The sequence below is a fragment of the Nilaparvata lugens genome, chromosome 9, assembly GCF_014356525.2.
Source record: "Nilaparvata lugens isolate BPH chromosome 9, ASM1435652v1, whole genome shotgun sequence".
NCBI classification, from domain to species: Eukaryota; Metazoa; Arthropoda; class Insecta; order Hemiptera; family Delphacidae; genus Nilaparvata; species Nilaparvata lugens.
In genome coordinates, this window is record NC_052512.1 from 45,188,545 (window position 1) to 45,203,130 (window position 14,586).

Genomic DNA, 14,586 nt, shown 5'->3' on the forward strand with positions numbered 1-14,586 from the left:
TATTTCTTGTTAGTTCAGCTGATTGAATGTGATAGTTCAACACCTGGCATAATAATTAGACTCTCTCCCATTATTGACAGATAACAAAATTCCAGCTGTTTTTCAAGGACGTATTTACCTTTTAATATCCATCAGCGAGTTATCCCAGGGTTGAGACCTAGTGCAATCGAATTTTCTATCATAAACCTACTTTGTTTCAATTTTGTGAGAATCGTTAGAGCTGTTTTCGAGATCTGGTCACATACAGAAATGATAATAATAATAATATAATAATAATAATAATAATAATAATAATAATCTAATAATAATTTTCTTCTCTGGATGTTGGACGACACATCCAGAGGAGTTTATTCATAAATTCATACATTACATATTATTTTTTCATACATGTTCAATAATATAACAATATTCAGGGATACAAAATGATACCTCACTATAATATATGTCGAGGTTATCATCAAATTAATACTAATTTATGCTACAACAGAATACAAAAATTCCAAAAATCAAAAACTATATCTATTACCCTACAATCACCTAGTACAAAGATACTAACCGAGGTACTATTTTCTACCTATAAATTACCTTATTTAAAAGAATACTACTTAAATCTAATCCTACTTACTATTAGTTCCTCACTACTTTGTATCCCAATACTGATAACCAATGTCTAATTTTTCTTTTGAAGCTATTGAAATTTTCCTCTCCTTTGATTTCTAATGGTATTCTATTAGATATTGTAGGCCCTAAATACCTAGTGATCTTTGCCCAAATGCTGTATTCATTCTTGGTACTTCTTGATTGCAACGTTCTCTTATTCTAGTATTATGCTATGATTTATGATATGGTCCTATTTTGATGTTTTTTCATATACCCTAATAACAACAATATATACAATTGCCTAACGCTGAGTACTCTATTTTCTATAAATAATTCTACAGTTGGAAACCGGATTTCCTTGTTTCCCATTATTTTTGAAAATGCTTTTTGAGTTTAAATAATGGATCTATAAAACTGAAGTTAGCTGCACCCCAAACTAACAGACCGTACCTTAAAAGAGTTTCAATAATGTTAGTATACAGTTTTTAACATTTCTTTGTCTATGATACGCCTTAATTGATAGAATTTGTATATGCTTCTTCCTTATTTTAGCAGTTGTATATGTTATGTGCTTGTTCCATTTCAATGAATCATCTACCATTATTCCTAAAACTTTATATTGTCAAGCGTTCTATTAGTGGGCAATTACAATTATTGTTACTATTTCCATCACAATTATGAAGCTTCATTGTTGTCATGTTGTGTTTGTGCTACTTGTTGAAGAAAAGCTGAAAATTTAGTTTTTTCCTGAATTAATGACAATAATTATTTCTTAACCACTAGTGATTTTTGTGAGTTCTATCTCTGCTGTTTGGAACACTTCTTCCCAGTTTTTTCCTTGAAAAAGGAGTGCTGTATCGTCATCAAAGGCTATAACTCTACCTTGAATTTGAATGGAGCACAACTCATTTGCAAAGATCGAATACAAATTGGTCCTAAAACTGTTCCTTTAGGTATTCCGAACTTCATGGAACCCTCTGCACTCATATGGTTCTCAACCTTTTTTTTTGCTGTCGATTGCTGAGGTAGGATCTGAACCATTCAAGTGGCACTCCTCTTATACCTATTGCCTCAAGCTTTTTTATTTAAGTCATGGGAAACAGAGTCGAAGGCCTTTGCTAAATCTGAAAATACGCTAGACATTTATTCTTTTCCTCTAAACTGCTAGTTACAAATTTTGATAATTATAGTACAGCTACTTCTGTACTTATACCTTTGCGGAAGCCAAATTGGTTAGGAGAAAGAATATTATAATTTCTAAAAAGCTTATTAATCTTGATATAACTAGTTTTTCTAAATTTTTGATACATTGCTAATCAGTGAAATAGGTCTATAATACTATAATTAGTTTATCACCTGCTAAACATATAAACATATAAACATATAAACATATAAACATATAAACATATAAACATATAAACATATAAACATATAAACATATAAACATATAAAATATAAACATATAAAATATAAACATATAAACATATAAACATAAAACATATAAACATATAAACATATAACATATAACCATATAACATATAAACATATAAACTATAACATATAAACATATAAACATATAAACATATAAACATATAAACATATAAACATATAACATATAACATATAAACATATAAACATATAAACATATAAACATAAAACATATAAAACATATGAACATAAAACATATAAACATATAAACATATAAAACATATGAACATATAAACATATAAAAATGTAAACATATAAAATATGAACATAGAAACCTATAACATATAAATAAATGAACATAATAACATATAAACATATAGCCATATGAACATAAATAAACATATAAACCTATAAACAGAAATTGCTCATCTAATAGTATAGGACTACTTTTTGTGTAGTTGAGAAGTTGATATTGTGGTAATTATTCATATTGAATGAAAAAGCCTAAGAAATTGTCAAAAAACCACTGATTTATTGATACATAGAAAGACCGGTTTTGGTTGTTACACCATTGTCAATATCTGATAAACAAAACTAAATTAATACAAGAGCAGCAGAATTTATACTAGTCGGCGAGTACTGATATTGGTCAATGGCATAAACGTCTGCCATTGGCTCAGCTAGACAGTCTCCTCCCACTCAATGGTGCCACAAAATGGCGGCTCAAGCAACAGACTCGCCATGATAACAAAATTAAATTTTAAGTTAGAAATTTAATTGAAAATGCCTTCTTCATTAAATTAGTATGAGATTATGAAATGTATCAATTGGAAGAATAAATGAATTTACTATTATCATTATTATACTCGGATTGAAATGTGGAATATAACGGACTACCATACCTGAATATGGGATATTTTGTTGTGCTATCTTTTCTCAGTGAACCTATTAACTGGTTGTGGAATGGATAGCATTTGAATGCTTTGTTGGTTTCAATAATTGGTTATTTAATTTTTCAGATGAGGCTGTAAATGCAATCAAAAATATAGTTAAGGCCTACCCAGGAAAACATATGGATTCGAGTCAGTTCGCTAGATGGATGAATGATGGAGCACAGTAAGTTCTCAATTAAATCCTGAAATCACTGCCTTACATAGATACGTGAATAATTATATACTTACATAAATACATAAAAACATAAATACATAAAAACATAAATACATAAATGCATGATTACATAAATGCATAAATACATAAATTCATGAATACATAAATACATAATTTATGTATACCTAACCTAACCTAACCTAACCTAACCTATTCAATACATAAATACAAAAATACTGTCTAGAAATACACTTACTGATTGCTTAATATATGGTGAATTTGAAATTTAAATAGTAACTTGAAAATTTGATAATATAAAATTTGAAAATTTATAACCCAGGCGCCACATAATTATTAGGGAACGACCCTCGAAATTTGAATAAGCAACTACCACAGCATTACTCTATAGCAGAGACATGAATTTATTTGAGCTATATAATAAAACAATGTACATACTTAATAAAGATGCAGCCCAGCAATCAATGAATGTAGAACTACACATCTTTCCCAACTATATTGCTTAACTTCATGATTTAAACATAAAGAAGGGAGGGGATCTAATGATACTTGTGAAATAACCACACAAGACAACTTGAATCATAAGATAATTATAATGAAAATAGGCAAAAGCAAATTGAAATTGACACTTACAAAGTAACAAATGAGATTTTCAATGTTGATTAAATATATCAAATATCCTACAAAATTTTAGTAATTACTCTGTTAAGTAGAACACCAAAGTAGTATGAAATATGATTTTACCATTTATGAAATATAATAATAATGTTTATTGAGAGTCTCATTATTTAAATAGAATAATTCACAACAATACGATGAATCACAAAACCTAAACCCTATTTAAACAACAATTATACAAGAACATAACCAGTGTGGCAAACAAACAACTTAAAATTACACTAAACCTTACATTTTATGAGTACCACGCAGACCATGGCCTTTTCGCGCACTTTTAAACTGCTCACTTTACATCACAAATTATGAATTTCAATAATTATTTTTCTTTGGTTTTAATGTGGTGGTGTTGATGTGGTTGTGGTTTTCCGGGAACAGGACTCCATTTCAGCCCCTAGGGCTGCGGGCTGCACGCTGCTCACTCCTCAGACATCTTACTCTAGCCGTGGTTCACCGAAAAGTGTCCTCGTGTTCCCAACTCCACGTGCTCGCCAACCCTCGAACCATTGTTCCTCCTTGGATCACTGGCCCAGTTGGTGCTGCCCCCTATCTGATGGCACTCCACTCACGCCTGCCGTCTGGCTGCCACCCTTTTGTCACTGGTCAGCGGCGGTTATTTCACCATTAGACTTTTGACCATCATTGTTTCACCTTCTACCCCCCTTTGCCATAAGCTGGTTCCTTTTGTACGTTTGAGGCAGAAAGTTGCAAGTCGAAAACTATCTTGTCCTGGCTTGTAGCTGTAGAAAACCAAGGCCTGAGACGATTGTTACAATACATAAATACATAAAAACATAAATACAAAAATACATAAATATATTAATACATAAATATATTAATACATAAATACATTGTTTTCTGTCTCTAGATTATTATGACAAAAATAGTGTAATTTACTTGGACGTGAATGTCTTTTGCAGTGCTCGAATGAAATCTAGTCTCAGCTTACACCTCAACTAGAAACATCATTCTCCCCTGCAAAAGGTCCCTTCCCGTCCTTGTGACTTGAGATACTATTGAAGAATACATGTTCGAAATTTAAAGCTGATTGATCAATTCTTTCCAAAGTTCTTGTAGAACATACAAACAAACAGCCAACTACTTTGGACTTGAGTAAGTGAAAAGTTAGTACTCGCTGACGCTTGTGTTCAATAATGTTTTTAATTTTTGATTTGCAGGAATGCTATTTCAAAAGAAGAAGTTCGATTAACTTTGGGCTGCAGTAGCGAGAATTCATCAGTAACTATCAAGAAATTGGCTGAGAAATGGTTGATGACTACTGATGAATTGAAACTTGCCTTGAGACGGAAAAATGAGAACGACACAGTTAAACTCCAAGGTGATCAATATCATAGACTAGCTTACCCGGCGAACTTCGTACCGCCAAAAAGTCAATTCACCTCATGTCTCACTTGACTTTATTTGGTGAATCATGAAATTTAAGCTGCGTGTACACCTTGGGCGATTCCTCCATGTAGGAAGTGAGGAAGTTCCTACACTTGATACAGAATAATAACAATGTCTCATAGTGTATCTATAGGTTATAGGAGCATGCGAATACCTATCAAAATATTATAGAAAATACGGAATTGAAAGATACGGAGCAGTAAGGTTTTGCAACATAAGAAGGCTTGTAGCGTTGTAGGAAGTCAATCTATTCCTACAATTCGACACTAGCGCTGCGCTGCATGCTAAGTGGACGCGGAAGGAACTACTCGTATATGAATGATTTTAATAAGGTCCTTCGTAAGTAGCTCCTCAACCACATGGATTATCGAAACGAAATAATCGATATTTGATCCAATCGATTGACGTGCAAACAATGTTTCTGCTTTCTGCAAGACCTAATGAAGTCTCCATACGGACACGGGCAATATTTCAATGTAAATAGTTTGGAGGCTGAGTTTCGTGATTTACTCCTCTTCTTCCTTCATTAACTGCATTTCTAAATTGAATGACTATTTAGTGGACAATTATTTAACAGGGACATTCATTGAAAAAGCAGGAGTGATCCGTGATCTAGTGCTTGCGTAGCTGCACAGAGATCCCGGGTTCAATCCCTCTCATAACCAAAAGTTTTTTAACCAGATCACTCCCGTGTTATCGGATGGCCCGTTAACTGTCGTTCCCGCTGAAGTATGACAGTCGTAAGGCCCATTGACGGCTTAAATTATATATTCAGGCGGTGGGACCTTCCCGCAAGGGACTCCCACCGACAAAAGTCATACGAATTTACTTTTTTTTATTGAAAAAGCAGACTAATTCATCTAGTGCTCACTATCCCAGCTACAAGTGCTTCTGCCGAACGCACCTTTTCGGCTCTTAAACGCATAAAAAACACTAGAATTCAACCATCAAAATCGACTCAATGGACTAGTTTCCCTGTGTATTGAAAAACAGTATTTCAAGAATTTGATGACAGAAGCAAAATTCTACGACTCTGTCACCAAAATGTTTGCTTCAAAGAAGGATCGACGAATCGAATTAAATTAAAAGTAGACCATGATGTGAGTAACTTATCATTTTGAGTTGTGAACTTGCATGTTGTGTTTATGTAGGCCTAAGATGCGTACAGATATACACGCCGCGAACATCAGCAATAGCAATTCACTTTAATCAGCTGATGCCAAGCTTTTTATATCTTTTTATATCTGTATCTTACCGTTTCTGTAAAAATACAGATATAATCAGCTGATTAAAGTGAATTGCTCATGTTCGCGGCGCGTATATCTGTACGCACCTTTATATGCCAGCATCCATACAACATTGAATTTGTCTATGGCAGAAAAGTCAATGTGATCTTTTCCATTGCGACTATACTGGGGAGGGGGGTTGCAGCCCTACTTATACTTTTTGACTCCTACAAGTTCAAAAATCCACGAAGCGCCACTGTGTACACTAGAGTTGATAACACAAGTTTTTAACATTTTTGTTATCAACTGATGTTAATTACAAAGTTAATAACATCATGTTGAGTTGCGTTTACACCGGAGTTGATAACATGAGTGATTAATAAAAAGTTGTCAACTTGACTGAATCGACAAAAAATTCTCTTGAAAAAATTTTTATAACTCGTGTTTTCAACAGAATTTACTTGGTATTAACAAGATCTATGTTATCCATCGAAAGTCAGTAAAGATCAAGGAAATTGTTATGTTTATAACAAAAGCCTCTTTTATCACATTAACTTTTGTTAATAACAGGATACTATCATAGAGAAACAATAGCGTAAGTAGATATATCCAATGGTATAGGACATTTATGTCGCAACTTTTACTGTTATCTCAAGCCGATTATTGTAGATTTTTACTGTTTTGTTGGGGTGAGAGTGTATGAACGGCACAATATGAGAGACTACCAGCGTCATAAAGCTTCACGGGAAAGAACTACGTTGACTATGGGCTTGAGATAACAGTAAAAGTTGCGACATAAACGCCCTATACCATGGGATATCTACTTATATGCTATTGTTTCTCTATGTTACTATACAATTTAAACAAAAAGATTCAAGTGGAAAAGATTGAGCATGGAAATCTCTGCAATTAATGTCCAGTAACATTTCCACCTAGAATTGAAATAAGCTGAAATCCGAGAAAATGTGAATATTAATTGCAAACTGTTGGCAACATTGGTTCTATTAAATCATTCACTAAGAAGAGATAGCAGACCTCGTGTGTTTCCAGCGTTATTGACCTATCACCAGCTGTCTCATAGCTTTGAATAGTAGACTTGAGATGCGCGAGTACACTAGCGTCAGGCTCTCAATTTTCTTAACGGCAAGGAACGTTGTGTGAGTGCGCCACACCAGATTTTTTGATTTTTATTCCGGCTTTTATATATCATATGAATACTCTTGTTAAATGAAATCATATGGAAGTCAATTATATAGAATTATAACAACAAGGATTTTCTGTTAGAACATGAGTTATTAACTTTTGCCAAGAGAAATTTTTGACGATTCAGTCAAGTTAATAACTTTTTGTTAATAACTCATGTTTTAACTCCGGTGTAAATGCAGCTTTATCTGACAATCAATATTTCATTTACATACATCTCAATATGGACTTCCTATGTGCTTAGTCATGCAGCATTTATTATTCCGAAAACAATTCTTCTCAATCAATAGTAGTATTAGTAGTAATATCCACGGTATTTAGATGAAAACGGTAGGGGTCATGAAATGTGTGCGCAGTGGCCAGCCAGCTAGATTGCGTCATCGCCACCAACCGAGGCTTTCAACACCTATTGGCAATTACGAAACTTTTTTGTTAAAAACAGGTGATTGGATATAAAATGACGTCAGCGACACCGGAAATTCAGTACAAACATGCGCGTGACACCTACCGTCTTCTTCTACATACCGTGGTAATATCTATATCAGTAAAGTGTTGAATTAGAAAAAATATATAGTTAAATCAGTGTTTCAAAGATTATTCAATGTTTTCATGGTTGTTGATTGTCAATATAGATGGTCCAGAAATATGTGATGTACGATGAATAACACAGAATTCCATATTCTTTCCATTTTCCATTTTAGGTTGAATATAAGCTAAGCTAAATTCAAATAAAATGTAAATTAGTCTGTCATTCTTCAGTAATAAATGAATGCAATATGAACAACTCTCTTTCATGAGGTGGATAATTTAAATGAAAAATTTATTTATTTATTCATTTATTCATTTATTCTTATTCATTTATTCATTTATTCATTTATTCATTTATTCATTTATTCATTTATTCATTATTCATTATTCATTTATATTTATCTTTATTCATTTATTCCTTTATTCATTTTTTTTTTTTTTTTTTTTTTTTTTTTTCATTTTTTCATTTTTTTTTTTTTTTTTTTTTTTTTTTTTTTCATTTTTCATTTATTCATTTATTATTTATTCATTTATTCATTTATTCTTTTTTTTTTTTTTTTTTTTCATTTTTTTTTTTTTTTCATTTTTTTTTTTTTTTTTTTTTTTCATTTTTTTTTTTTTTTTTTTTTTCATTTTTTTTTTTTTTTTTTTTTTTTTTTTTCATTTTTTTTTTTTTTTTCATTTTTCATTTATTCATTATTCATTATTATTTATTATTTATTCATTATTCATTATTCATTTATTCATTATTCATTTATTCATTTATTCATTTATTCATTATTCATTTATTCATTTATTCATTTATTCATTTATTCATTTATTCATTATTCTTTATTCATTTATTCATTTATTCATTTATTCATTTATTCATTTATTCATTTATTCTTTATTCATTCATTCATTTATTCATTTATTCATTTATTCATTTATTCATTCATTCTTTATTCATTTATTCATTCTTCATTCATTCATTTATTCATTTATTCATTCATTCATTCTTTATTCATTTATTTATTCATTTATTCATTCATTCATTCATTCATTTATTCATTTATTCATTTATTCATTTATTCATTATTCATTATTCATTCTTCATTTATTCATTTATTCATTTATTCATTTATTCATTTATTCATTTATTCAATTATTCATTTATTCATTTATTCATTATTCATTATTCATTTATTCATTTATTCATTTATTCATTATTCATTTATTCATTATTCATTTATTCATTTATCATTTATTCATTTATTCATTTATTCATTTATTCATTTATTCATTTATCATTTATTCATTTATTATTCTTATTCATTTATTCATTTATTCATTTATTCATTTATTCATTTATTCATTTATTCATTTATTCATTTATTCATTTATTCATTTATTCATTATTCATTTTCATTTATTCATTTATTCATTTATTCATTTTCATTTATTCATTTATTCATTTTCATTTATCATTTATTCATTTATTCATTTATTATTTATTCATTTATTCATTATTCTTTATCATTTATTCATTTATTCATTTATTCATTTATTCATTTATTCATTTATTCATTTATTCATTTATTCATTATTCATTTATCATTTATTCATTTATTCATTTATCATTTTTCATTTATTCATTATTCATTTATTCATTTATCATTTTTCATTTATTCATTTATTCATTATTCATTTATTCATTTATTCATTTATTCATTATTCATTTATTCATTTATTCATTTATTCATTATTCATTTATTCATTTATTCATTTATTCATTTATTCATTTATTCATTTATTCATTTATTCATTTATTCATTTATTCATTTATTCATTTATTCATTTATTCATTTATTCATTATTCATTTATTCATTTATTCATTTATTCATTTATTCATTTATTCATTTATTCATTTATTCATTTATCATTTAGTAAAAGTTGTCAACTTGACTGAATCGACAAAAAATACTCTTGAAAAAAGTTTATAACTCGTGTTTTCAACAGAATTTACTTGTTATTAACAAGATCTATGTTATCCATCGAGTCGGTAAAGTCAAAAGGAAATGTGTTATGTTTATAACAAAGCCTCTTTTATCACATTAACTTTTGTTAGTAACAGGATACTATCATAGAGAAACAATAGCGTAAGTAGATATCCCATGGTATAGGACGTTTATGTCGCAACTTTTACTGTTATCTCAAGCCGATATTGTAGATTTTTACTGTTTTGTTGGGGTGAGAGTGTATGAACGGCACAATATGAGAGACTACCAGCGTCATAAGCTTCACGGGAAGAACTACGTTGACTATGGGCTTGAGATAACAGTAAAAGTTGCGACATAAACGCCCTATACCATGGGATATCTACTTATATGCTATTGTTTCTCTATGTTACTATCTTCCCCACAACCCCCTCGCCCAGCATCCCTACCCTATAACTACAGCTGTTTCCTAATAACTACAGCTGCAGACAAAACACGTGACAGAGTTATTAATTTTTGTTGATAACAAACTAGCAGCCAAACGAAAATGCTATTAACTTATGTTGAAAACTTATGTTTTAAACTCTGGTGTAAACGCATAATTTATTTACATTAGATCAGATGAAGATCATTATGTTAATGATCACACACATGTTTCAATTCAAATTTCAAGACAATTTTTTGATTTTTATTCCGGCTTTTATATATCATATGAATACTCTTGTTAAATAAAATCATATGGAAGTCAATTATATAGAATTATAATAACAAGGAATTTTCTGTTAGAAACATGAGTTATTACTTTTGCCAAGAGAAATTTTTGATGATTCAGTCAAGTTAATAACTTTTTGTTAATAACTCATGTTATTAACTCTGGTGTAAATGCAGCTTTATCTGACAATCAATATTTTCATTCACATCTCAATATGGACTTCCTATGTGCTTGGTCATGCAGCATTTATTATTCCGAAAACATATTCTTCTCAATCATTAGTAGTATTAGTAGTAATATCTATATCAGTAAAGTGTTGAATTAGAAAAAATATATAGGTTAAATCAGTTTTCAAAGATTAATTCAATGTTTTCATGGTTGTTGATTGTCATATAGATGGTCCAAAATAATTATGTGATGTACGAGAATAACACAGAATTCCATATTCTTCCATTTTCCATTTTAGGTTGAATATAAGCTAAGCTAAATTCAAATAAAATGTAAATTAGTCTGTCATTCTTCAGTAATAATGAATGCAATATGAACAACTCTCTTTCATGAGGTGAATAATTTAAATGAAAATTTATTTATTTATTCATTTATTCATTTATTCATTTATTCATTTATTCATTTATTCATTTATTCATTTATTCATTTATTCATTTATTCATTTATTCATTTATTCATTTATTCATTTATTCATTCATTCATTATTCATTTATTCATTTATCATTTATTCATTTATTCATTATTCATTTATTCATTATTCATTTATTATTTATTCATTTATTCATTTATTCATTTATTCATTTATTCATTTATTCATTTATTCATTTATTCATTTATTCATTTATTCATTTATTCATTTATTCATTATTCTTTATTCATTCATTCATTCATTCATTCATTTATTCATTTATTCATTTATTCATTCATTTATTCATTTATTCATTTATTCATTTTTCATTTATTCTTATTCATTTATTCATTTATTCATTTATTCATTTATTCATTATTCATTTATTCATTTATTCATTTATTCATTTATTCATTTATTCATTTATTCATTTATTCATTTATTCATTTATTCATTTATTCATTTATTCATTTATTCATTTATTCATTTATTCCTTATTCATTTATTCATTTATTCATTATCATTTATTCATTCATTCTTCATTCATTCATTCATTATTCATTTATTCATTATTCATTTATTCATTTATTCATTTATTCATTATTCATTTATTCATTTATTCATTTATCATTATTCATTTATTCATTTATCATTTATTCATTTATTCCTTTATTCATTTATTCATTTATTCATTTATCCACTTACTGACAGTAGTTTTGATGATTTTTAGAATTTGTGGACTTCCTCAACAAGAAAGTGGGATCTTCTACACCTTCCAATAGGAGCTCGGAAAATAAATAAATGAGTGGTAATCAATTTCAATGGATAATTTGCCAATAATATGGCTTTAGTTTTGGCACCACCCAGTCTTTTTGACTAGGAAATAATAGTTTGTGGATAAACACCAGTGAAATTATAAAATATAACCTTAAACTCTTACTCTGGATCGTGAATTTGGGATTTGTTGAATGAAACATGATATCAATCAGTTATTGATGAATTATGATATTGTATCATGTTTTATTATATTCTATTGAAATATGTTATCATGGTTATCAGATTATTTTTATCATTATTCATGCATAGCCTACTCCTGAGTTGAATTATCTCTGGGGTGGCTTCTTCTTCTTCTTCTTTTTTTCCTTTCTTCTTCTTCTTCTTTTTCTTCTTCTTCTTCTTCTTCCTCTTCTGGTCTTCTTGTATAATGGTAAATATGTATCATGTGATAATCATTAATTCATTTATTCATTATTCATTTATTCATTTATTCATTTATTCATTATTCATTTATTCATTTATTCATTTATTCATTTATCATTTATTCATTTATTCATTTATTCATTTATTCATTTATTCATTTATTCATTTATTCATTTATTCATTTATTCATTTATTCATTTATTCATTTATTCATTTATTCATTTATTCATTTATTCATTTATTCATTATTCATTTATTCATTATTCATTATTCATTTATTCATTTATTCATTTATTCATTTTTCATTTATTCATTTATTCTTTATTCATTATCATTTATTCATTTATTCATTTATTCATTTATTCATTTATTCATTTATTCATTTATTCATTTATATTTATTCATTTATTCATTTATCCACTTACTGACAGTAGTTTTGAGATTTTTAGAATTTGTGGACTTCCTCAACAAGAAAGTGGGATCTTCTACACCTTCCAATAGAAGCTCGGAAAATAAATAAATGAGTGGTAATCAATTTCAATGGATAATTTGCCAATAATATGGCAAAGTTTTGGCGCCACCCAGTCTTTTGGACTAGGAAATAATAGTTTGTGGATAAACACCAGTGAAATTATAAAATATAACCTTAAACTCTTACTCTGGATCGTGAATTAGGGATTTGTTGAATGAAACAAGATATCAATCATTTATTGATGAATTATGATATTGTATCATGTTTTATTATATTCTATTGAAATATGTTATCATAGTTATCAGATTATTTTTATCATTATTCATGCATAGCCTACTCCTGAGTTGAATTATCTCTGGGGTGGCTTCTTCTTCTTCTTTTTTTTCATTTCTTCTTCTTCTTCTTCTCTTCTTCTTCTTCTTCTTCTTCTTCTTCTCTTCTTCTTCTTCTTCTTCTTCTTCTTCTTCTTCCTCTTCTGGTTCTTCTTGTATAATGGTAAAATATGTATCATGTGATAATCATTAATTTTATTTTATTGCTTTGGATTTGTTATCATTTATTGTTATCAATATTAATTGTAAAATGATATTGTATCATGTTTTGTCATATTCTATTGAAATATATTATCATAGTTATCAGTTTATTTTTATAGTTATTCATAAATAGCCTACTCCTAAATTATCTCTGGGGTGGCAAATGACCCATCTACCTGAATGTAAGGCTCAACTGACACTTAGGCGACTCAGGTGGAGAAGAGACTGGACTCTAGTGGAGAGCATGTGTTTCCAAATGGTGACACTCAGACCAGTCGATTCTAGTCTCCGCGACGTCACAATTTCTAAATTTTCCGATTTTGTGTTAACTCAGCTGATTACTGTCGACTAATGTATATTATTACTGTTTTGTCCAGGTTAGAGTGTAAAGGTGCGTACAGATTTACGCGCCGCGAACATGAGCAATTCACTTTTAATCAGCTGATGCCAAGCTTTTTATATCTGTATCTAACTGTTTCTGTGAAAATACAGATATAGTTTGCTGATTAAAAGTGAATTGCTCATGTTCGCGGCGCGTATATCTGTACGCAAGAATGGCACAGTATTATAGAGACTACCAACCTCATAGATCTTGAAATTCTCCACAAAAATTTGTGATGTAATAAACAACAGAGTTATCATAGATCAAATAATATTTTCCTCCACCTACTGTCTAAAGTACTAACTTTACTCCCTGAGACATAATACTAAAGTGTCACTTTCTTGCTCTCGGTAGTAAAAAACAGAAAAACTCCCTAGGGAGTAAAAGTGACCCCATTTGAATAACATGGGAAGCATCTCTATATTAAAAACTTACATGGTGATAGGTTAGAAGGTCTAAGCTCAGATGAGAAAGCATAATA

General features: G+C 28.9%; 1 protein-coding gene across 2 annotated transcripts; it reads left to right on the forward strand.

The window, feature by feature from the left end:
- The first annotated feature begins 3,050 nt into the window (after positions 1-3,050).
- LOC111051142 lies at positions 3,051-13,828 on the forward strand. Of its 2 annotated transcripts, none has more exons than XM_039435983.1 (3): positions 3,051-3,144; positions 5,007-5,167; positions 13,168-13,828. In XM_039435983.1, the coding sequence occupies exons 1-3, from the start codon at positions 3,101-3,103 to the stop codon at positions 13,236-13,238; spliced, it is 276 nt and encodes a 91-aa protein (XP_039291917.1). In that variant the 5' UTR covers positions 3,051-3,100; the 3' UTR covers positions 13,239-13,828. The 2 variants fall into 2 exon arrangements, with proteins under 2 accessions (XP_039291917.1, XP_039291916.1); XM_039435982.1 differs by lacking the exon at positions 13,168-13,828 and adding an exon at positions 12,249-12,709.
- The last annotated feature ends 758 nt before the right edge of the window (positions 13,829-14,586 follow it).